Source organism: Salvelinus fontinalis, chromosome 35 (genome assembly GCF_029448725.1).
Source record: "Salvelinus fontinalis isolate EN_2023a chromosome 35, ASM2944872v1, whole genome shotgun sequence".
In the NCBI taxonomy this organism is placed as follows: Eukaryota; Metazoa; Chordata; class Actinopteri; order Salmoniformes; family Salmonidae; genus Salvelinus; species Salvelinus fontinalis.
Window position 1 is genome coordinate 17017278 of NC_074699.1, and position 25193 is coordinate 17042470.

At 46.1% G+C, this 25193-nt stretch overlaps 1 protein-coding gene across 1 annotated transcript in view; it reads right to left on the reverse strand.

Annotated features, from left to right (window-relative positions):
- The window catches only part of LOC129834409 (immunoglobulin superfamily DCC subclass member 3-like), a 109899-nt gene that overhangs the window by 11967 nt on the left and 72739 nt on the right, over positions 1–25193 (reverse strand). The window contains exons 6-10 of the mRNA XM_055899361.1: positions 18917–19075; positions 14219–14384; positions 7519–7766; positions 1900–2064; positions 1288–1476 (exon numbers count right to left, since the gene is read on the reverse strand). Coding sequence (XP_055755336.1) covers positions 1288–1476; positions 1900–2064; positions 7519–7766; positions 14219–14384; positions 18917–19075 — 927 coding nt within the window. The remainder of the gene's footprint in view (positions 1–1287; positions 1477–1899; positions 2065–7518; positions 7767–14218; positions 14385–18916; positions 19076–25193) is intronic.

Below are 25193 nucleotides of genomic sequence, written 5' to 3' on the forward strand. Positions count from 1 at the left end.
TGGTGTAGGCACTGGTGGTACTGGGCTGGAGCGGGGAGGTGGCGCTGGAAATACCGGACCGTGCAGGTGTACTGGCTCCCTTGAGCACTGAGCCTGCCCAACCTTACCTGGTTGTATACTCCCCGTCGCCTGACCAGTGCGGGGAGGTGGAATAACCCGCACCGGGCTATGTAGGCGAACCGGGGACACTATGCGTAAGGCTGGTGCCATGTAAGCCGGCCCGAGGAGACGCACTGGTGGCCAGATGTGTAGAGCCGGCTTCATGGCACTTGGCTCAATGCTCAATCTGGCCCGGCCGATACGAGGAGCTGGTATGTACCGCACCGGGCTATGCACACGTACAGGAGACACCCTGCGCTCTACTGCGTAACACGGTGTCTGCCCGTACTCTCGCTCTCCACGGTAAGTACAGGGAGTAGGCGCAGGTCTCCTACCTGACTTCGCCACTCTCCCTTTTATCCCCCCCCAAGACATTTTTGGGGTTTCTTTTCGGGTTTCCAGCCACGTCTCCTTGCTGCCTCCTCATACCACCGCTCCTGGGCTTTAGCTGCCTCCCTCTCTTCCCGAGAGCGGCGATTCTCTCCTGTCTGAGCCCAGGGTCCTTTTCCAGCCAATATTTCCTCCCAAGTCCACGAGTCCTGGCTTTTAGGTCGCTGCTGCTGGTCCCTCTCACGCTGCTTGATCCTATTGAGGTGGCTGGTTCTGTAACGGTCGTCCTCCTCCTCTTCAGATGAAGAGGAGGAGTAGGGATTGGACCAAAGCGCAGCGTGATAATTTGACATAATGAAGTTTATTAAAGTAAAGACGAAAACCGAAAACACTTCAACAAACTACAAAATAACAAACGAATGTAGACTGACCTAAAACATGTGAACTTACATATAACGAAGAACGCACGAACAGGTACAGACTACAAACAAACGATACAGTCCCGTGTGGTAACATATACGGACACAGGAGACAACCACCCACCACAAACAATGTGAAACAACCTACCTATATATGGTTCTCAATCAGAGGAAAACGTAAACCACCTGCCTCTGATTGAGAGCCATACAAGGTCAATTAACACTGACACTTAACATAGATACACAAAACATAGAATGCCCACCCCAACTCACGTCCTGACCAACTAAACACATACAAAAATAACAGAAAACAGGTCAGGAACGTGACACTCAAGGCATCACGTTAAACACATTGACCGTGTAACAATCCTTTCAACACATCTCCATGGATCATCCTACCCCCAGCCCCCAGCCCCCAGCCCATGTCCCTCTGTCTCACCCAGCTGAGTGATGTTGTACTGGGTGACGTTGCGGGTGAAGGTGAGTGGTCCGGTGAAGGGGGGGGTGTGGACCCTCCTGTAGTACAGCCTGAAGCCCTCATGTTGGCCCATCTTAGAGGATGGCTCCCACACCGCCTGCACCACACTGCTGTTCATCAATTTAATGAACAGTGATGGGGGTGCTGGCACTGAAACACACACAGCGGTGTTAGAATCCACTAAACATCCACATAACAAAAACAAACTACATGATATATTAAATTGAACACAAGCCGTAAGGCTTGTTAAGTCAACCATGTTTGAGTCTATAAAACAGGTCTTTAGTACTTTCTCAGTACATCTCAGTCAGGTATGTGGCTACTGTACTACAGACTCCTGTAGGTGTTTTACAGAACCTTTACAATAAACAACTCATAAAAACCTTTTTTTGGTCCATGGAACTACCACCAATTAAGTGAGCGTTTATGTGTGTGTGTGTTTGTTTGTGTGTGTGTGTGTGCAAGCCTGTGTGTGTGTGTGTAAGTCTGTGTGTGTGCTGTTTGCATATGCTTCTGTGTGTGTGTGGGTGCTCTGTTTGTGTTTGTGCAAGTGTGTGCGTTCCCAAGGCACACCTTCGCCAAGTGTGCTCTCGGTGGCGCTCTCGGAGGGCTTGCTGGCTCCGCGGGACGTGTAGGCCTTCACATAGAAGGTATAGCTGGTGGAGGGCTCCAGATCCCCCACTACCTGCTGTAGAGTCACTTTACTGACGGCTTCCTGGTACTCCATCTCCACGGGGTCTGAAGGGAGAAAGAGATTGTTTCATTTAACTGCTTTTTGTACACTGGAAAAAAATAACTGGTTCCACCACATTTGTTTTTAGGGGGTAGATCAGCTTTAATATTGCAGATTGATTGTGGCGTCCATCAATGTAATTATCTGCATCATTTCCAATCCCCCATATATATTTTTGTAAATATATATATATATATAGTATATAAAAGAAAATATTATATTATTTTAAATATTTATACATAATATTAGTAATATTTACAGTTGAAGTCGGAAGTTTATATACACCTTAGCCAAATATATTTAAACTCAGTTTTTCACAATTCCTGACATTTAATCCTAGTAAAAATTCCCTGTCTTAAGTCAGTTAGGATCACCACTTTATTTTAAGAATGTGAAATAATAGTAGAGATAATGATTTATTTCAGCTTTTATTTCTTTCATCACATTCCCAGTGGGTCAGAAGTTTACACAACACTCAATTAGTATTTGATAGCATTGCCTTTAAATTGTTTAACTTGGGTCAAACATTTCGGGTAGCCTTCCACAAGCTTCCCACAGTAAGTTGGGTGAATTTTGGCCCATTCCTCCTGCCAGAGCTGGTGTAACTGAGTCAGGTTTGTAGGCCTCCTTGATCGCACACGCTTTTTCAGTTCTGCCCACAAATCTTTGTATAGAATTGAGGTCAGGGCTTTGTGATGGCCACTCCAATACCTTGACTTTGTTGTCCTTAAGCCATTTTGCCACAACTTTGGAAGCATGCTTGGGGTCATTGTCCATTTGGAAGACCCATTTGCGACTAAGCTTTAACTTCCTGACTGACGTCTTGAGATGTTGCTTCAATATATCCACATAATTTTCTTTCCTCATGATGCCATCTATTTTGTGAAGTGCACCAGTCCCTCCTGCAGCAAAGCACCCCCACAACATGATGCTGCCACCCCCGTGCTTCACGGTTGGGATGGTGTTCTTCGGCTTGCAAGCTTCCCCCTTTCTCCTCCAAACATAACGATGGTCATTGTGGCCAAACAGTTATATTTTTGTTTCATCAGACCAGAGGACATTTCTCCAAAAAGTACGATCTTTGTCCCCATGTGCAGTTGCAAACCATAGTCTGGCTTTTTTATGGCGGTTTTGGAGGAGTGGCTTCTTCCTTGATGAGCGGCCTTTCAGGTTATGATGATATAGGACTCGTTTTACTGTGGATATAGATACTTTTGTACCTGTGTCCTCCAGCATCTTCACAAGGTCCTTTGCTGTTGTTCTGGGATTGATTTGCACTTTTCGCACCAAAGTACGTTGATCTCTAGGAGACAGAGGGCGTCTCCTTCCTGAGCGGTATGACGGCTGCGTGGTCCCATGGTGTTTATACTTGCGTACTATTGTTTGTACAGATGAACGTGGTACCTTCAGGCGTTTGGAAACTGCTCCCAAGGATGAACCAGACTTGCGGAGGTCTACAATTTTTTTTTCTGAGGTCTGGCTGAAACATTTTGATTTTCCCATGATGTCAAGCAAAGAGGCACTGAGTTTGAAGGTAGGCCTTGAAATACATCCACAGGTACACCTCCAATTGACTCAAATGATGTCAATTAGCCTATCAAAAGCTTCTAAAGCCATGACATCATTTTCTGGAATTTTCCAAGCTTTTTGTGCAGTCAACTTTTGCACAGTCAACTTAGTGTATGTAAACTTCTGACACACTGGAATTGTGATACAGTGAATTATAAGTGAAATATTCTGTCTGTAAACAATTGTTGGAAAAATTACTTGTGTCATGCACAAAGTAGATGTCCTAACCGACTTGCCAAAACTATAGTTTGTTAACAAGAAATTTGTGGAGTGGTTGAAAAACAAGTTTTAATGACTCCAACCTAAGTGTATGTAAACCTCTGACTTCAACTGTACACACACACACAGATATATATATATATATATACCATATACATATATATATATATTTTCCTAACCCTACCACCCGTCCCCTAATTGGAGTAAACTAATGGACAACAACATTTAGGTTTCTACTTCCAGTTTATAAATACTATATACATTTTACGGACACAGACTTTTTCCACAGCCATTTACTCAACTTCTTGGTCCAAGTGTTACCTGAACAACAAAAAAATGTGTTGGCCCAAACATTTCTCCAACTTGAGAAAACTTAGGCAAAAATGCAGTAAATGTAAAATGACGTGTTTGCTCAACTTGTCTCATATGTTCGTTCAGCTATACATTATTATTTGGGCATCTTAACTAAAAAACAGCCATGCAACTGGCACACACTTTTCAAATTACAACGTGCATTTATACATGAATCATTCTTCAACTTGTACTCACATGGGATTTGAACTCACAACCTCTTGGTTCATAGCATTCCAAGCTTGCTGCTACGTCACCGTGCCTGCGCCAATTATCAGATTATCCAGCTAGTCTCATCATTGATTTGACTTATTTTACAACGTTAGGTTTTTCTGTATAGTTGGCATATTACTCTGTTTTAATATTATATTAATATTTAATACTACTTAATCACTATAATATATAAAATAGTTTTTCTTGAGTATACAGTACTTTTAACAGAGCTGAGATTTACTTTGAAGTGCAAAGTGTAACAATAGAGGTGAAATCAGTCATAGACAAAGACGTGGTGATGTAGCAGGAGAATTGGACTGCTGTGCACCAAGAGGTTGTGAGTTCAAATCCCAGGTTACTGTATAATAATTACTATATATAATTACTGTATAAATTAACATGCACAATGTCAAACATGCTAATTGGCAATACTATATGTTAAACAGACATTTTTTAGCTTAAAAATAATACTTTTTAGTTGAATTAATAAATGAGACAATTTGAGCAAACACATCATTTTAAGTTGACTGAATTTTTGCCTGCATTTTCTCAAGGTGAAGCTACAGTAATACTTGGACCGAAAATGTTAGTAAAACAAAAAAAGGCGGTGGAACAAGTTACTTAATAATAATTAGTTGAAACAATTAGATTTGTTTTTACTGTCAGGATTGCATCATTTGGTAATAAGGGCTGTGACTGTGAACAACAGCGCTGGGTGAATCCAGGGGGTGGCCCTTGGTGAGTGCTTGTTAAATTTGAAGAGAGAGGGGGGTGTAGGGGGAGGGGGTTACAGTGCGTTATGGCCCTTAAGTCAAGTTACTCACCCATAACCACTATCTACCTCCAGCCCTCAGCCCATTGGGGCAGCCTGTCTTTGGTAGGTAATTAAAGCAGTTCCTATAGGCTAGCCCCTGGGGCCTTTAATTATACATCTGATAGCACTACAGAAGACAGAGCAGCAGCTGTGTCTGGGTGACGTACTCCTTCGCCGTTGCACACACCCATAGAGATACACACATGTTAGCACGCAACGACACACACACACACACACACACACACACACACACACACACACACACACACACACACACACACACACACACACACACACACACACACACACACACACACACACACACACACACACACACACACACACACACACACACGATTGCCACACCCCCCCAGAAAATAAACATTGACATGCCAACACAACATTTAGTCTCATTCAATTATCAATTAAAAGCCACTTTTATGGCTCCTCTACATGAAGGATGTGGATGGCAGAGCGACCACACGTCCTCCCTCCTGCTCTCTCATTCCTCCTCTCTCCTGCTGTCTGTCTACTGCTCTCTCCTCCCTCCTCCCTCCTGCTGTCTGTCTACTGCTCTCTCCTCCCTCCTCTCTCCTGCTGTCTGTCTACTGCTCTCCTCTCTCCTCTCTCCTGCTGTCTGTCTACTGCTCTCTCCTCCCTCCTCTCTCCTGCTGTCTGTCTACTGCTCTCTCCTCCCTCCTGCTGTCTGTCTACTGCTCTCTCCTCCCTCCTGCTGTCTGTCTACTGCTCTCTCCTCTCTCCTGCTGTCTGTCTACTGCTCTCTCCTCTCTCCTGCTGTCTGTCTACTGCTCTCTCCTCCCTCCTGCTGTCTGTCTACTGCTCTCTCCTCCCTCCTGCTGTCTGTCTACTGCTCTCTCCTCTCTCCTGCTGTCTGTCTACTGCTCTCTCCTCCCTCCTCTCTCCTGCTGTCTGTCTACTGCTCTCTCCTCCCTCCTGCTGTCTGTCTACTGCTCTCTCCTCCCTCCTCTCTCCTGCTGTCTGTCTACTGCTCTCTCCTCCCTCCTGCTGTCTGTCTACTGCTCTCTCCTCCCTCCTGCTGTCTGTCTACTGCTCTCTCCTTCCTCCTCTCTTCTGCTGTCTGTCTACTGCTCTCTCCTCCCTCCACTCTCCTGCTGTCTGTCTACTGCTCTCTCATCCCTCCTCTCTCCTGCTGTCTGTCTACTGCTCCCTCCTCCCTCCTCTCTCCTGCTGTCTGTCTACTGCTCTCTCCTCCCTCCTCTCTCCTGCTGTCTGTCTACTGCTCTCTCCTCCCTCCTGCTGTCTGTCTACTGCTCTCTCCTCCCTCCTGCTGTCTGTCTACTGCTCTCTCATTCCTCCTCTCTCCTGCTGTCTGTCTACTGCTCTCTCCTCCATCCTCTCTCCTGCTGTCTGTCTACTGCTCTCTCCTCCCTCCTGCTGTCTGTCTACTGCTCTCTCATTCCTCCTCTCTCCTGCTGTCTGTCCTTTGCTCTCTCCTCCCTCCTCTCTCCTGCTGTCTGTCTACTGCTCTCTCCTCCCTCCTGCTGTCTGTCTACTGCTCTCTCCTCCCTCCTCTCTCCTGCTGTCTCCTGTTTTTTCTGTCTCTACCTCTTACTCTTTTCTTTTTCCTCTCCCTTCCCATCCTCTCCCCTGCTATCTCCTTCTCCTTTTAGCTCCCTCCTTCCCTCCCTCCCTTCTGCTTTCTCCTTTTTCTCCTTTCTCAGAGAGGGCCCAGGGGAAGAGGAGCTAGAGGAGGGGTGACTCTGGAAGAGAAGCTGTAGTCAGCCCTGGGGGAGCCAGCCTCCCGTCCCCAGCACCTGGTGCCCCATACAGTCTACACCCACCCACCGCTCCATAACACACAGAACACTCTACCTACTGTACATACAACACCCCCTATTCTCCTTTCTCAGAGAGGGCACAGGGGAAGAGGAGCTAGAGGAGGGGTGACTCTGGAAGAGAAGCTGTAGTCAGCCCTGGGGGAGCCAGCCTCCCCTCCCCAGCACCTGGTGCCCCATACAGTCTACACCCACCCACCGCTCCATAACACACAGAACACTCTACCTACTGTACATACCACACTCCCTATTGTTCTGTATCATCTCTACCACACGCTGAGGGCAGCCATCCCATTAACCTCAGCAAAATAACAGAAGTCACGTAGAGAGCTAATGCATGTAAGCAGGTGATAGCTAGATGGTAGAGCATGTACTACAATGACTGGATAACATCTCCCCATAGTGAACCAGTTCACCTGAGGCAGAGCAGTATTGTGTGTTCTAGTGGTGTGTTAGAGATGGTGTTAGCCACTAACCTGTGGTCCTGCGGATGTGGAGCACGTAGCCGATGATCTCCTGAGTGTTCTGGGCAGACTCCTTCCAGGACACCTGGATGGCGTTGGGTGAGAGGGCCTCGGCCCGCACCAGACTGGGCATCCCTGGCAGGCCGTCTGCCCACAGCACCGTGAGACGGGCACTGGCCTGGGTGGACCCGGCACTGTTCTCAGCGATGCACTGGTAGATGGCTTCGTCCTCCTGGCTGATGCCATAGATGGTCAGCGTGCTTGAGGAAGAAGAGGAGGGATAAAGCAGGAGGGAGGAAAGGAGACATAGGAAAGACGTGAGTCTCTGGTTTGCAGCGAGAAGGATTAGGATATTATTGGGTAGTGGAGAGAAAGCAAACAGGAAGCTCTCAGAGATGATTATTGATTTTGAAGATGACTGTATTGTGCGTGCGGTGGCATTTTTTGAGAAAAACAAAGCCGGCAGAACCTGACAAGGGCTTTGTTTAAAACTCTCACAGCAGGCAGTCAAGTAAACAATATAATAGTGTATGAAATCCTTCTGTGTAGCATCTGAATCAAAGTCTTATTTCCAGTACACCAGTAGTAGGGCATTTCTACCTGCCAGTTCCCTCCTCTTTTATGTCTCAATCCTAATAGATACACTGTCACTACAGAATGAGCCTGCTGGATGTGGCATGGTAATAAGACAGGTAATAAACACAACAAACAACACAAAAACAAACACTGTCTGTGTACAGTAGAATTGTGTGTGTGTGTGTGTGTGTGTGTGTGTCTAGATGTGAAATGGTGCCTTACTGTATCTTCCAAGAATTAAAATGCTAACCCTCCCTCCCTCCCTCCCTCCCTCCCTCCCTCCCTCCCTCCCTCCCTCGTTACTGGAGGATGGGATGGAGGTGGGCGGTGGCGGCGCATACCTGACTCCCCTGTTTTCAATTTTTCTCGCTCCACCCTTCTTCCCCTCTGCCTCCCTTCCAAACCCTCCTTCCTCCCTCTATCTGCCGTTGCTGGAGGATGACTTGATGGGGTGTGTGTGTGTGTAGTATGGGGTGATGTGTGTGGGGGGTGGAGGGCATAGGGGGGGTATTATTAGAGCTGAATACATAATCATCCGCTCTTCTCCTCTTAATCCTGAGGGGATGAGAAAATAAAAGATTTAACACAGAGGAGCATAATATGGAAATGAACCTCTCCAGCATATTGCATTTTTTGGGGGATAGACACTGACAGCTAGTGTGAGAAGTGCGTTTTTGAAAAGCTTCAAGGTGGGAGTGTAAGATCAATGACGGTTGCAAATAAATGGAGGAAAAAATATATTTTTTACGCCTTATACTCTATCCATTTCTCACAATGTGCCTGCGGATTAGGTCTGCTATTCTACAGAAAGGCCTCAAACATCACGCCAGAGCAAGCTTACACGAAACACAGTGTCACGCCCTGACCATAGAGAGCTGTTTATTCTCTGTGTTGGTTGTGGCGTGACAGTGACTAAGGTGGGTTATCTAGGTGATTAATTATCTATGATTAATTATCTATAACAATGGCATCACACAGGAGGACAACCAACGCACAAAGGCTTTGAAGAGAGAGCGAGAGAGAAACTGAGAGAAAGAGCATCCCGGAAAGCGAGCAAGTGAGAGAGAAAAGCATTCCTGATAAAGGGGTAAAAAATGAAGAGAGAGAGAGAGCATCTTAGAAACAGAAAGCGAGAGCGTGAGTCAGTGTTTTGGCAGAGCGTGTGTGAGTGGGGAAGAAAAGATCTGTGTTTGGGCCATCTGCCTGGCCTTGCTGTCATGACAGACCGGCAGGTTGACAGCATCATTTACTCATCAGTTCAAGGCCACTTCACCGATTGATGGATCCCCCCAGTCTGGGTGAGGGGGCTGGAGCTGGGTGGGCTCACTGGGCTGGGGCTAGGGTAGGCTCACTGGGCTGAGGCTGAGGCTAGGGTGGGCTCACTGGGCTGGGGCTAGGGTTGGCTCAGTGGGCTGGGGCTAGGGTAGGCTCACTGGGCTGGGGCTGGGACTAGGGTAGGCTCACTGGGCTGGGACTAGGGTAGGCTCACTTGGCTGGGGCTAAGGCTAGGGTGGGCTCACTGGGCTGGGGCTAGGGTTTGTTCAACCGGCAGGTTTGTTCACTGGGCTGGGGCTGTGGCTAGGGTAGGCTCACTGGGCTGGGGCTGAGGCTAGGAAGCTGTGCGGGCTAACTGGGCTCAGTGGGCTGGGGGCGTGGGAGGTTTCTGTTGTTCAGCCACTGGGGCCGTGTTTGCAATGTTGTCACTGAACGAAGGCCTGTGAAAGGCTAAACTAGAGAGAGGGAGGGAGGGAGGGAGGGAGGGAGGGAGGGAGGGAGGGAGGGAGGGAGGGAGGGAGGGAGGGAAGGAAGGAAAAAGGGAAGAAAGGAGGGAACAGGGGGAGAGGGGAGGGGGGAGAGCAGGGGCTTTGAAAAGGGAGGAGCAATGAGCTGTCTCACGGAAGGCCCACGGAAATGACTGATTGCAGGCAGGGTTAGAGGTCAAGGCCAATGCCCAGGTCCCAGCTCGCTGGAATCACAAAATGGGGCTCCCACAGAATGAAAACAGGAAAAAAAGGAAAACATATTTCCCTTTTAATAGGTTCAGCTACACACAAAAAATATGCAGCACAGCGGAATATTCCTAGAGGGAGTAGGACACATCTCTTCACTGAAACGTACTCACACAAATAAATCATAGAAGTCTTCATTACCCATAAAAACATAGGAGAAGATTAGTCTCGCCCTCAGTTTACAGTCAACCCTCACAAGTCAAAACTATTCCACAAATCATTCCATTTCTACAACATATACTACTGTCGGCTGACATTCTACCCAGATTCAGATGTTACTTTGCAATTTCAATTCACTGTCTGACTGTGTTTGATAATTAGCCTTCTGGTTCAGATGATCCTGACTATGTCATGGACGGGCCAGGCTGGTTTAGATATTCCCATTAACAGTCCTTTCATAAGTGTCGTACTCCCCTGAAAGCAGGCAGCACATTCTGAGGCCATGATTCTGATGGAGGTCAGCTAAGCATTTTCATTACTGGTGTAATGGTGTTTCATGTTTAAGGAACAGCCCGTGACCACCCCTCAGTGCCGCCCTGCGTGAGAAGAACATCAACTCTCTGCCCTTCTACGTCAACCAACCAACATCCAGCGCGCACGCACGCACACACACACACACACACACACTACTAAGTAAAGTCCCTGGTCAAAACAATATAATCCTACTGTTATATTTGCATTAGCTGCCAATCTGAATTTATTGTGACACCATCTTAGCTCACACAGAGTTCACACCAGTCAGACTTCCACAGTGTGTAATTGGGTACATTGTGTAATTGGGTACAGCGTGCTGCAGGGAGACAGTCTAAAGGGCAATGCACGGGAGAATTTGCATGTTTGATATGTGTGTGTATGTATGCATGTGAATGTGTGTGTGTGCGTGTGTGTGTGCTTCCGTGTGTTCTTTGGTTAATGTGTGTGCATGCACGTGAGTAAAATGCTCTCATATAATCGATCCCCTTTCTTTCTTATCCTATCCTCTCTGGCAGGTCAGCAGCATGAGAGAATTCTGTAGGGAACAATGTGCAGTATGTGCATATCTCTAGTGTTGTCCCTTCCATTTGCAGGAACAGACATGCACGCACCAGGGTTTCCGTTAGGAACATGTGGCATCGGAACAACGTGACCGGGAAGATTTTAATTTACTGGCCATTTGAGAAATTTACCGGACCCATATGAATTGGTTGTGTAACCAATTAGGGTGTCCACCCACGGTGTTCAGTATGAAATAAATCACATTTAGATTATGGTAATTCATCTGAACAGAACATGCAACTCCTGTAATGAAGCAGCCAATAAAACATTTGCCAAAATGCAATTAGTGGGAAAATGAGAGCGGTTCCATATGTGACAGAAATGAAAATCTCAGTTAGAAACTTAGAGGGGGAATCTAATAACATCTAGGATGGGTTGTTAATATGACTAGGATTGGTCCTTTGGTTTCTCGACAATGAAAGAAAGTTGATATGAAAACCAATAGAACAGCAGAGAAATGCTGGTTAATGACAGCAAGAAGTCTTTATAAAATAATTGCCTCCATGTTTCTATGGTGGGATTTTGGCGAGGCTACTTTGAAGCAAGGTAAGACGTGACTCATAATATGAAGTCAACTGTTCAGGTTTCAAACTATTAAGTATATGTTTTCAAAATTCATACTGCCTCCAGCTCATTTTGCAAAGTAGTGTGTGGCATGTTGATAGCCTGCCTACCGCCTGGATTGCAATAAGGTGTTTTTCCATTTCCCAGCACATTTAAACCAATACATTTACACACACACACACACACACACACACACACACACACACACACACACACACACACACACACACACACACACACACACACACACACACACACACACACACACACACACACACACACACACACACACACACACACAGCTAGGGATGGTGGGAACATTCTAATTAAAATCTCACACTGCTAGGTAATCATGCACAGAGGCAGACCTCCAATATCAGATACAAGATATCTATATAACAGCAGAAACAGTGAGCTGTAGGGGCATATCGTTACCTCTGCCTTGCACCTGTAGGGAAGACTGGGGCCTGTTGAATGTGGTTGTCTATCCTTTCAATCATTCCTCCATAGGAAAGGAAAACAGCAGGATCTGCTGTGACAACAACAGAAAATAAGGGCTACTTGGGCTTGAACTGAGCTTGCATTGCTTGCCCAACGAAGAGACTGAGTTCCTTGAGCAATCCGACTGTTCTGTAGAACTAATACTGTAGCGCACCAGATGGAGACGTACGATGGGCTGTAGGAATGTATCAGAATAGCAATGAGGTAAGCTACCAGCCTTGCACCCAAACACTTACCTCACAACAGTAAGTGAGGATGCCACGTAAAGTTATGTTCCATAAATGACTGGGCTGGCTACATTTCGTGTTCGGGTACCTCAGTTTATCAGCCAATTAGCTAATGGTGGTGCTGGAACTCTGGCCTCCTTACTTAACCAGTCCCAGCGTAGTGGGTGTGATGCATGAGAGGCTCCAGAGAGATGCAGAGCAGTGTCAGGTGGAGGTCTATCACTAGGCTGCCCTCTAACCCCTCTCCATCTCTCTTTCTCTCCCTCCCTCTCTCCATCACTCTTTCCCTACAACACAGTCTGCTTCAGCCATCCAACTCCAGTGCCTAATGTGCGCTCTCTCTCTCTCTCTCTCTCTCTCTCTCTCTCTCTCTCTCTCTCTCTCTCTCTCTCTCCCTCTGCTCCTCTCTCTCCCTCTGCTCCTCTCTCTCTCTCTCTCTCCCCCCCTCTCTCTGCCTGGCCATCTCTCTTTCTCTGTGACTGTGACTGGTAGAGGAGAGCAGTGTGTCTGAGTGATGGTAGTGCCTAGGCCTATCTCTCCTCATGTACCACTAGGTCTGGAACACCTGCATCATTTACATGTACTTCACTCTCCCGCTTTATTGATTTTCTTGTGCATAAGTAATGTAATCACTTCACCATCCTTTGCATTTATAAATATTAACACACACGGATTCTCACTCTTGCAAAACACAGCTGGTGTACAGCACTGAACTTATCATGTATAATAAACCTGTATACAGAACAGAATTTCTTTCATTTCCCACAGCCAGAAATGCATCTAACCTATAAATCTTTCAAAGGCTGACAGTTCAAATGTATGCATAATACGATCTCCCCTGTCTGCGTGAACAAATATAGATCTGCCTCATATGTAATGACATACTATATTCTTTGTGTTATGGGCTCTGGTCAAAAGCAGTGCACTGTATAGGGAAGAGGTGCTGTGAAATCTTCAACTGGAAAACATCAAAACACATGCAGGACATTGACAGAATACCTTGAAAAGTATGCACACCAAATTCAGGAGAACCATCCAAGCCTCCAGTCACCTGAGCTATTACTGACCTATAACTCCTAGCTATGTTTGGAGTCTACTCTTTGACCGGAATGAGAAGCATTCTGACACCGGCCACCAGGCTGTCTGGCTCCGTGTTTAACGGTTCTGGGGAAACACCGGTGGTGACAACCACTCAGGACAATAAAACAGCAAAGCTCCAAATACATTAGCAGACTTGAATCATTATCACTACACAGAGCCACACTCCTAGACCTGGAGCGAGACCAGCCTCATTACAACCCTCCCGTCTCTCCCTGCCTGCCCCAACCCGCCCGCCCGCCCGGCCACCACAACTCTAAACACAGTAACCTGGCCTCGTCATCTCTCTTATGGAGAATGTTAAATGACACAATACACTGGCCGAGCATTCTGTTCTGTTCCTGGAAATTCCACCGGACAGCCTTGGGAGCCGGTCCAGCAGTGATTCGATAGATACCCTCGTAATGTAATGTCACAGCTCCATTTAAAACAAGTCAGTGTATCTCTTGGCAGACATCTTGGCCAGCTGTTTCATTAGCGCAGTAGATCAGATCAGAAATAATGGAGCGTTTGATTACGCCAACGACACTGCCAGCCATGCACATATGGCATGTAGCTTTGTTACAGTGGATGGATGGCTGCATGCATGAATGGATATAGTGTTATTACCATACAGAATGAGTACAGTCCCTGTTGCTTTCAACACACACTTCAATAGAACACGCTTACTATATGTATCTCCATGGCTGTACGTTAACTCACGTGTTGTTGTTCCTGAGTTTGACGTGCCCTCCAGGCTCCAGGATCTGCCCGTTCTTCAGCCAGGTGAGCTGGGGCACAGGGTCGCCCTGCGCCTGGCAGGTGAAGATAGCAGTGGTGCCCACCGGCCGGGAGATGGACTGGGGAGGCTGCACAAACTCTGCTGGGGCTGTGGCAGACGCAGGGGAAAGAGAAAGACAGATAGTGGGCTACTTACTAACTGAATATAAAGCACCTTGCTACACAGATACAGTAACTTGCTGACAGGGTCTTTCTCATTCTCCATACTATGCTGCACAACAACTATATTTTTTCACCAGTGGTCTGAAAACATAAGCTACCAAGGTATTTTGAAAAAGCAGGAAGCTCCCAGAGCCTTCTAGAGGGAAGGAAAAGAGGAGAGAGGAATGAAGGCCTATTATCCTGGGCTTAATCCAGCCTAATCACATTGATCAGAATTAGATTGTGTGTGTGTGTGGGGGGGCGATTAGCGATAGAGTTTAGCATAATAATTATTAGCTGAGGATCAGATTATCATCATTGGAACTTAGAAGAAGATCTAGGAACACAAAAAGGGAGGAGGAAGAGGAGAAGAGGGAACAGGGAATCTATCCACAAACGCAGACTACCTGTTATAGAACACATAACCTGAGTTAAAGGCAATGCAGTGCAGCTACAGTATCTTTCACGAAAGTCTTTCAGTATTGCACACTACACAACTACTGACCTTCAGTCTCCAGCCAATGATCCCTCCCTCCCTCCCTCCCTCCCTCCCTCCCTCCCTCCCTCCCTCCCTCACTAGGAGTCATTCTTTCCCTCCTCTCTTTGAGCTATGAGCCATGCTCCGTTTGCGCTAATTGACACAGAGCTACAGGTAATGCAAATCTCTATTACCTCTTAATTAAACAGTGTTTAGTTTCGCCTCAAATGTGTGATTACACTCCTCCGGATCTGATCAGAGCTGTTGGTTGGTATTGCTGTTGCTATTTCTATTGGGGTAATTATCTCCCCTCATTATTTATAGCTGCACGTATTATTAGCCACATCAATATTTTCATTTATGATAGGAGTTATTTTCATAATAACTTCCTACTGAGTGGGAAGACAATTAGACTGCAATTAGGGATCATCTAGTCGTAATTTAGAACGAGATCATTCCCACAATCAGCAACTATTTTCCCTTCCAATCTCACATCAGCAGGTTTATTTGCCTGTCACCTATCCTTCTGGTTCTAATCTTTCTATCTCAAATCAAATCAAAGTTTATTTGTCACGTGCGCCGAATACAACAGGTGTAGACATTACAGTGAAATGCTTACTTACTAACCACTAGTGCAAAAAAGGTATTAGGTGAACAATAGGTAAGTAAAAAAATAAAACAACAGTAAAAAGACAGGCTATATACAGTAGCGAGGCTATAAAAGTAGCGAGGCTACATAGATATAGACACCGGTTAGTCGGGCTGATTGAGGTAGTATGTACATGTAGATATGGTTAAAGTGACTATGCATACATGATGAACAGAGAGTAGCAGTAGTGTAAAAGAGGGGTTGGCGGGTGGTGGGTAGCGGGACACAATGCAGATAGTCCGGTTAGCCAAGATCCCCCAACCTTTCTTTTTACACTGCTGCTACTCTCTGTTAATCATATATGCATAGTCACTTTAACTTTTTGATTACCTGTTCAGGAGTCTTATGGCTTGGGGGTAAAAACTGTTGAGAAGCCTTTTTGTCCTAGATTTGGCACTCCGGTACCGCTTGCTATGCGGTAGTAGAGAGAACAGTCTATGACTGGGGTGGCTGGGGTCTTTGACAATTTCTAGGGCCTTCCTCTGACACCGCCTGGTGTAGAGGTCCTGGATGGCAGGCAGCTTAGCCCCAGTGATGTACTGGGCCGTACGCACTACCCTCTGTAGTGCCTTGCGGTCAGAGGCCGAACAATTGCCGTACCAGGCAGTGATGCAACCAGATCAGTCAGGATGCTCGCGATGTTGCAGCTGTAGAACCTTTTGAGGATCTCATGACCCATGCCAAATCTTTTCAGTCTCCTGAGGGGGAAAAGGTGGTGTCGTGCCCTCTTCACGACTGTCTTGGTGTGTTTGGACCATGATAGTTTGTTGTTGATGTGGACACCAAGGACCTTGAAGCTCTCAACCTGCTCCACTACAGCCCTGTCGATGAGAATGGGGGCGTGCTCGGTCCTCCTTTTCCTGTAGTCCACAATCCTTAGTCTTGGTTACGTTGTTGGATAGGTTGTTATTCTGGCACCACCCGGCACCACCTCCTCCCTATAGGCTGTCTTGTCGTTGTCGTTTATCAGGCCTACCACTGTTGTGTCATCTGAAAACTTAATGATGGTGTCGGAGTCGTCAGTCTTGGGTGAACAGGGAGTACAGGAGGGGACTGAGCACGCACCGCTGGGGAGCTCCAATGCTGAGGGTCAGCGTGGCAGTTGTGTTGCTACCTACCCTTACCACCTGGGGGCAGCCCGTTAGGAAGTCCAGGATCCAGTTTCAGAGGGAGGTGTTAGGTCCCAGGATCCTTAGCTTAGTAATGAGCTTTGAGGGCACTATGGTGTTGAACGCTCAGCAGTAGTCAATGAATAGCATTCTCACATAGGTGTTCCTTTAGTCCAGGTGGGAAAGGGCAGTGTAGAGTGCAATAGAGATTGCATCTGTGGATATGTTTAGGCGGTATGCAAATTGGAGTGGGTCTAGGGTTTCTGGGATAATGGTGTTGATGTGAGCCATTACCAACCCTTCAATCTATACTGTCTTCCTGTAAATAAACCCTCCCCTTTCTAGTTCTAGTTATTTAGCATCCTCTATCTAAACTATCTTCCTGTAAACAAACCCTCCCCTTTCTAGTTCTAGTTATTTAGCATCCTCTATCTAAACTATCTTCCTGTAAACAAACCCTCCCCTTTCCAGTTCTAGTTATTTAGCATCCTCTATCTAAACTATCTTCCTGTAAACAAACCCTCCCCTTTCCAGTTCTAGTTATTTAGCATCCTCTATCTATCTAATTCTCATTTTAAGAGTAGAGGTGTTATGATGGTTTTCTAATCTCAGCTATCTCCATACTGTGTCACCCTGACAGTAAAAGTGGCGGGACCTGAAATTCACACCGTTCTAGGCACTGTGGTATGATGAGGATTAGGTTGGCTCGATCCTCCTGTCCATCTCTCTCTCCAACTCCCTTTTTATCTCTCCATCTCTCTCTCTCTGTGGCCCTTTTCATCTCTCTCTCTCTCCATCTCTCTCTCTCTGTGGCCCTTTTCATCTCTCTCTCTCTCCATCTCTCTCTGTTGGCTCTTTAGAGGCTGTGTGTATGTGAGTAGGGGCTGGAGGGAGGCAGGGGAATGGTGGGTCAGGGAGAGTATTGATGTGCAATTGTGGTGTGGGTCTGATCAGCACTCTTTCCCCCATTCCCTCTCTATCTTTCTCTCTCCCTCTTTCAATCCCCTCCTCTCTCTCTCTACCCTTCTCTCTCTCCATCTCCCCATACTCTATTACTCTCTTCCCCAATCTCTCTTTTTCCATTTCTCTCTCTCTCTTTCTCTCTCTCTCTCTTTCCCCTCACTTTCTCACTCTGAGGTAAATGAAGGGTAGTGCAGTGAGCAGAGGGCCGCTGTGCCAACCATCTGGCCAGGAAGATTACATCAATTCTCTTAAGCAACAGCCTACCTTACTCTGATCAAAACAGCCGGCCGGACGGCGGGAGAGAGTGGCATGTATGCTGCTACTCTATACAGTCACTGAGGCCTTATCACCATAACAACCCTCTCATAGCCAGACAGCCAGTCAGTCATATGCGCCCTGACTGTGAAATACATCCAGGAGGAGAACACTGCTGCCATGAGAATATGAAGCAATGCTTCTTGAAGGCTGTGTCCACAGCCAGGCTTTAGCCTTTTCGTTTCTTATCATAAAACACATGTATTGTATATCGCACCAGATCATTAGCTGAGGGTGCGTTCTAGTTTTCACTGATCAATAAAAAAAACATAGACATCGACATATAATCAAAAGCATGGCTTTCTTCCAGAGCCTTCTATAGCAGGGCCTTGTCTAACAACGGACAGGAAGATTCAATGAAATATTGACTGGGAGCAGTATTGCTATTGGCTGGGGCCGAGGGCAGGGCCCTTTGGCTGATAAGCATGTGAGGCACACGCTGAATGCCTCCTGCTTGGTTGGAAGGCTCTACCCGCACTACTAATTGTAAGAAAATTGCACAGCGAATGAGACACACAGACATTTGTTTTACTAACCTTGTGGGGACCTAAAATTGATTTCCATTCAAAATCACACACATAAACACACCAGTGGAGGCTGGTGGGAGGAGCTATAGGAGGACGGGCTCATTGCAATGGCTGGAATGGAATAAATGGAACGGTATCAAACACATCAAACATATGAAAACCACATTTAACTCCGTCCCATTAATATCATTCCAGCCATTACAATGAGCCCGTCCTCCTATAGCTCCTCCCACCAGCCTCCACTGACACACACACACACACACACACACACACACACACACACACACACACACACACACACACACACACACACACACACACACACACACACACACACACACACACACACACACACACACACACACACACACACACACACACACAGAAACATAGTGTACACACACCCTATACTGAGTGGGTGTGTAACTAAAGGCTCACCTTGGACCACCAGACGTCCCTGAGCGGTTCTGCGTACACGGGTCCCTGGTTTGTTGGCAGCGCAGACGTAGATGCCAGAGTGCTGCACCCCAACATCTGTGATCATCAGGTTCCCTGTACCCAGCACCTGGATGCCCTCCACACCAATCGGACGGCCATCTGAGGAGAGAGGAGAGAGTAGAGGAGTGGAAGAAAGGAAGGGAGGGGAGGAGAGTAGGGAATAGGACAGGAGATTAAATTAGGGAAGGGATAGAGGTAGAGAGAAAGAGAGAAGCGGAGGAGAGGAGTGAGATAGCAAATTAGCTGAGTTAGCTTAGAATATAAAAAAATATACACTTTAAATCTACTAAAAAAGGCTATAAAAACACCAAGGGAGATAAATTATTGATTAAACATACTATAATGTACACAAAAGATTAAACGCTGGAGAAGAGGAGACGCTAGAGGTGACTGTATAGTTCCCTTAAAGAAAAGCACCTTTAGTAAATCCGCTTTCTCTGTGAGAGCTTCCCATGTCTGGAATACACTGCCATCAGACACACATAACTGCACCACCTATCACACTTTCACAAAAAACATGAAGACATGGCTAAAGGTCAATCAGATTTGTGAACATAATCCCTAGGTGTGTATTGCCGCTTTCCATGTTGTCTGTAGCTTGTGAGGTGTGGAAACACTTTGTTGCTTTTATGGATTTTGTCTTGTTGCTTTTTGTTCTATGTTGCTATGTCTGTATGCTACTTCTTGCTTGTTTTATGTTGCTCTGCGTGTGCTCACTGCTCAATGATTGTCTATATTGTAATTGTTTTTAATAACCTGCCCAGGGACTGCGGTTGAAAATTAGCCGGCACTTTTACTGAAATGTTGATTAATGTGCACTGTCCCTGTAAAAATAAAATTAACTCAACTCACTCAATTTTAGTTTGCCCCATACCGCTGCAAAACACATTTCACAGTAAATATCAGAGCAGTTCTCACAAGTGTGACAGAGCACGTCTTGTGAGAATCACCATATTCAGTAGAAAGGTGGCAAACGAGGCGAGTGTATTGGGTGAGGGCCAAGGCCACGCCGACACAGTCAGTGACGCAGAAGAACTATGTTGCCATGACTCCATTGTGTTAGTGTGTGTAATTGTATGTGTGTGTGAGGGGGTCTGTTTTACATCCCCAGCCCCATCCTCCCCACCCCGCTCTGACAGGCTAGTGACACACACACGTACATGCACACGCACACACACCAGTTTGATCTCACGGTTTTACAAAGCCCTCTACTGCCTTAGGCACGCCATGCTTTAAACTGGGGAAATGCCCTCTGAGCAGGCAGAGCTACACGGATAAGCTAGGCTGCCACTCCCCTCTGTCCCTCCATCAAATACCCTGTCCTGCTCTCCATCTCTTCCTATTACAATGGCCTTATAATGGGGGTAGGACCAACAAAGACATGGCATAGCCGAAGATATTTCAGTCCCTCTCTATCTTTGTAACATCTGCGTCCTGTGTGTCCAGGCTTATAGTGTTAAAAGGCTGTGCGGGGGACATGGCCGCTATGCTAAAAGCCTGCAGAGAAAGCAGACTGGCCATCCTCCTCTCCTCACATCTTCAAACAGACAGCTAGCAGACAGCTAGCCAGCCAGCCAGAGACTGGGGCCATATGGCCTGGCCCAGGCCTTTTATAGGAGGGCAACACACGTCTCGTCTGTGAGCACTGTGTGCATCTGAGCAGAACCACAACAAGGAAAGGGAGGGAAACACTCCACAAACCTGGACCTCGACAAGACAATGCACTGGGGGCTGAAGAGAAACACTCCACAAACCTGGACCTCGACAAGACAATGCACTGGGGGCTGAAGAGAAACACTCCACAAACCTGGACCTCGACAAGACAATGCACTGGGGGCTGAAGAGAAACACTCCACAAACCTGGACCTCGACAAGACAATGCACTGGGGGCTGAAGAGAAACACTCCACAAACCTGGACCTCGACAAGACAATGCACTGGGGGCTGAAGAGAAACACTCCACAAACCTGGACCTCGACAAGACAATGTACTGGGGGCTGAAGAGAAACACTCCACAAACCTGGACCTCGACAAGACAATGCACTGGGGGCTGAAGAGAAACACTCCACAAACCTGGACCTCGACAAGACAATGCACTGGGGGCTGAAGAGAAACACTCCACAAACCTGGACCTCGACAAGACAATGCACTGGGGGCTGAAGAGAAACACTCCACAAACCTGGACCTCGACAAGACAATGCACTGGGGGCTGAAGAGAAACACTCCACAAACCTGGACCTCGACAAGACAATGCACTGGGGGCTGAAGAGAAACACTCCACAAACCTGGACCTCGACAAGACAATGCACTGGGGGCTGAAGAGAAACACTCCACAAACCTGGACCTCGACAAGACAATGCACTGGGGGCTGAAGAGAAACACTCCACAAACCTGGACCTCGACAAGACAATCCACTGGGGGCTGAAGAGACACACTCCACAAACCTGGACCTCGACAAGACAATGCACTGGGGGCTGAAGAGAAACACTCCACAAACCTGGACAAGACAATGCACTGGGGGCTGAAGAGAAACACGAGAATGGAAAAAGGTGGACAGTACATCCAGAGTTTACGAGAATGCCTTCAAACTAAAATATACAAACCTCAGCCCTTTCCGTGTTCGTGTAGCTGCAGCAAACAGCACTAGCAGTGGGCTGTAGGCTACAGGATTTTCAGTAGAACATAGGAACCTATTATTCAGACGTATTTACAATCCAATTGAAACAGCCTGGTCAGCTAAGTCAGCCAGTGGAGATTCTTATTGACTGTAGTAGAAGCTATGGCTAGTACAGTATAACTTAAACATGCTCCATGGTACTATTAAGTGCAAGCCTCAGGCTCTCAGCCTGCCCCTCCCACTCCCAGCCCCAGTCCAGTGTCACAACTAAAGGGACTCAGCTAGGAGTGGCTAAACAACTGTGAACCATATAATGGCCGTTATTACCCCTCTACAATAAGCCTAACTCAAGTCGGGCTAGCTGCTGAGTGAACTGTAAAATCAACAGAGTTGGACACAGTTTACAGTTCCTCCATGGCTACCTCTTATCTCTCCAGACACACTCTCTCTCACAGAAATTTGATCTCTCTCTCGCTTTCTACCTGTGTGTGTGTGTGTGTGTCTGTGTGTGTGTGTGTGCTGTCTGAATGGATGCAACTATCTCTATGTCAGTCTGTAATGTAGTTAGTGTCAAAGCAAGCAAAAAGTAGCCCAGAGAGCACCAGTGCTGATGAATGAAAAGCTCCAAACAAACTCTGGCATTAAGGAATGACTGATGTGAATCTATGAAATGAATTATGCAGCTTATCCCCAGGCCCTCACTCCCTGTAATCTAATACACTGAAATCCAGAGGCGTCACGCCCACAAGGAGACATGCCCCCTCAGATTTGTCCTGTTTTTACATTTTTCAGATGTTAAAATAAAAACTTCGTTTTTAAGCCCCCGCTATATCATCATTATTTATAAAAAATATCTGTCAGCAGTATTTTGCTGAGGGGACATACTGACTATCACCCCCCATTCTTCCCAGATGCACCACAGAGCAAAGATATGCTACGTCAGCGGAGCAGAGAGAGTGTCGAGTGACACACACAGTGTATGATTTGATATTAACTGCCGGTGATGGGCAGGACTGGCAGGAGGAATTTGTAAATGAATTTGATCAAGCTATGTAGCCTATTGATTCCTTTTTGATTAATAAATAAAACATTTTTTTTTCTTCTCTGTAATACTAGTCACCTAGCAATTTTATGAAGTTGGCTTTAGCTAGCCCAGATAGGTTCCCAATCTCCCAACCTCATAATTAGCTACCGAGCCATTTCAGGCTATAACTCAAGATAGAGTAGCTTGTATAACTATCTCTGCTGGCATGCCTGCAGGCAAGGTTGCTAGACTTTAGAAAATACTAAAATAGCTTTAATTCTTGGATTATTGTACAATATACCAGTGTGGCAGTTGTAGTAAACTTCTAAGGCATAAAAGTTCTTAAAGCTGCAATATGTAACTTTTAGGGCAACCTGACCAAATTCACATAGAAATGTGAGTAATAGATCTGTCATTTTCATCGAAAGCAAGTCTAAGAAGCGGTTGATCTGTTCGATGTGCGCTATTTCTATGCTTCCTGTTTTTAATAACCTCTTATGGATCTCTTCACGTGCCAATCCCTTTAGAAGGATCGATTTGACAACATCCAGTGAAATGGCAGCGCGCCAAATTCAAACTACAGGAATATCAATATTCAACATTCTCGAAAATATATGTGTAATACATCAAAATAAAGCTTAACTTCTTGTTAATCCAGCCGCTGTGTCAGATTTCAAAAAGGCTTTACGGCGAAAGCAGACCATGCGATTATCTGAGGGCAGCGCCCCGCATACAAACACATGAAAATCATATTTCAACCAGACAGGTGCGCCACAAAAGTCAGAAATAGCGATATAATTAATGCCTTATCTTTGAAGATCTTCTTCTGTTGGCACTCCAAAATGTCCCAGAAACATCACAAATTGTCCTTTTGTTCGATAATGTCCTTCTTTATGTCCCAAAAATGTCAATTTATTTGGCGCGTTTGATTCAGAAATACACCGGTTCAACTCGCCCAACATGCCTACAAAGTATCTAATAAGTTACCTGTAAACTTGGTCCAAACATTTCAAACAATGTTCCTAATCCAACCTCAGGTACCCTAAAACGTAAATAATCGATAAAATTTAAGACGGAATAAACTGTTTCTAATACCGGATAAAAACAACTTGAAGCGCGTTCCAGTTCACACGCACCAAAACAGTAGAGTCTACCTGGAGTGGCACTTACAATGATTAGCACTACTTCTTAATTTCTCAAAAGAAAAACATCAACCAATCTCTAAAGACTGTTGACATCTACTGGAAGCCATAGTAACTGCAACCAGGTTCCTCATAAATAGGGCTTCCCATAGAAACAATTGGAAAACAAAATGACCTCAAAAAAAAATTCCCTGGATGGATTGTGCTCAGGGTTTCGCCTGCCAAATCAGTTCTGTTATACTCACAGACATTATTCTAACAGTTTTAGAAACTTCAGAGTGTTTTCCATCCAAATCTACTAATTATATGCACATCCTAGCTTCTGGGCCTGAGTAGCAGGCAGTTTACTTTGGGCACGCTTTTAATCCGGACGTCAAAATACTGCCCCCTAGCCTTAGGAAGTTTTAAGTTCCGTTTTTGGGTCATTTATTTTAGTATTGTACACCAACTTCAAATAGGAAAATACAAAAATATATTTCACAGCGGGTTATATTGTACAATGATTCTCTATACTATGCATTTCTTGTTTTGTCACAAACTGAAATTGGATGAACTATTTGAATTATTTTTTTATTTTTTTTTATTTATTTGACCCCTTTTTTCTCCCCAATTTCGTGGTATCCAATTGGTAGTAGTTACAGTCTTGTCTCATCGCTGCAACTCCCGTACGGACTCGGGAGAGGCGAAGGTTGAGAGCCATGCGTCCTCCGCAACACAACCCAACCAAGCCGCCCTTCTTCTTGACACAATGCCCATCCAACCCGGAAGCCAGCCGCACCAATGTGTCGGAGGAAACACCGTACACCTGGCGACCTGGTCAGCGTGCACTGCGCCCGGCCCGCCACAGGAGTCGCTAGTGTGCGATGAGACAAGGATATCCCTGCTGGCCAAACCCTCCCTAAACCGGACGACGCTGGGCCAATTGTGCGCCGCCCCATGGGCCTCCCGGTCGCGGCCGGCTGCGACAGAGCCTGGACTCAAACCCAGAATCTCTGGTGGCACAGCTAGCCTTAGAACACAGTGCCACCCAGGAGGCCCTTATTTGAATTTTAGCAACCAGGAAATGGCAGAGCAATTTCTGCATATTGCACCTTTAAAGAATCAATGTACATCATTAATTAAAATTACAATTGAAAAGCTAAAGAGGTATGCTGAGATAACCTATGCAGAACATCATACATAGAGATGGCGCCTACAGACACGGCAGCTCTGCTTCTAGCTCCTAAGCAACGTTGCAGTATTTAGATTTGTTTGTGTGTAATTTCTTACATTATTAGCCCAGAAAAATGTTTGTGTTATTACATACAGCCGGAAATAACTTTTGGATATCAGAGTGGCGGTAACTCACCAGCATTACGACCAGGAATACGACTTTCCAGAACTGGACCCTTCATTCTCACCTCCCAGGTGAATTGAACTTATCCCAGAGGCTGTT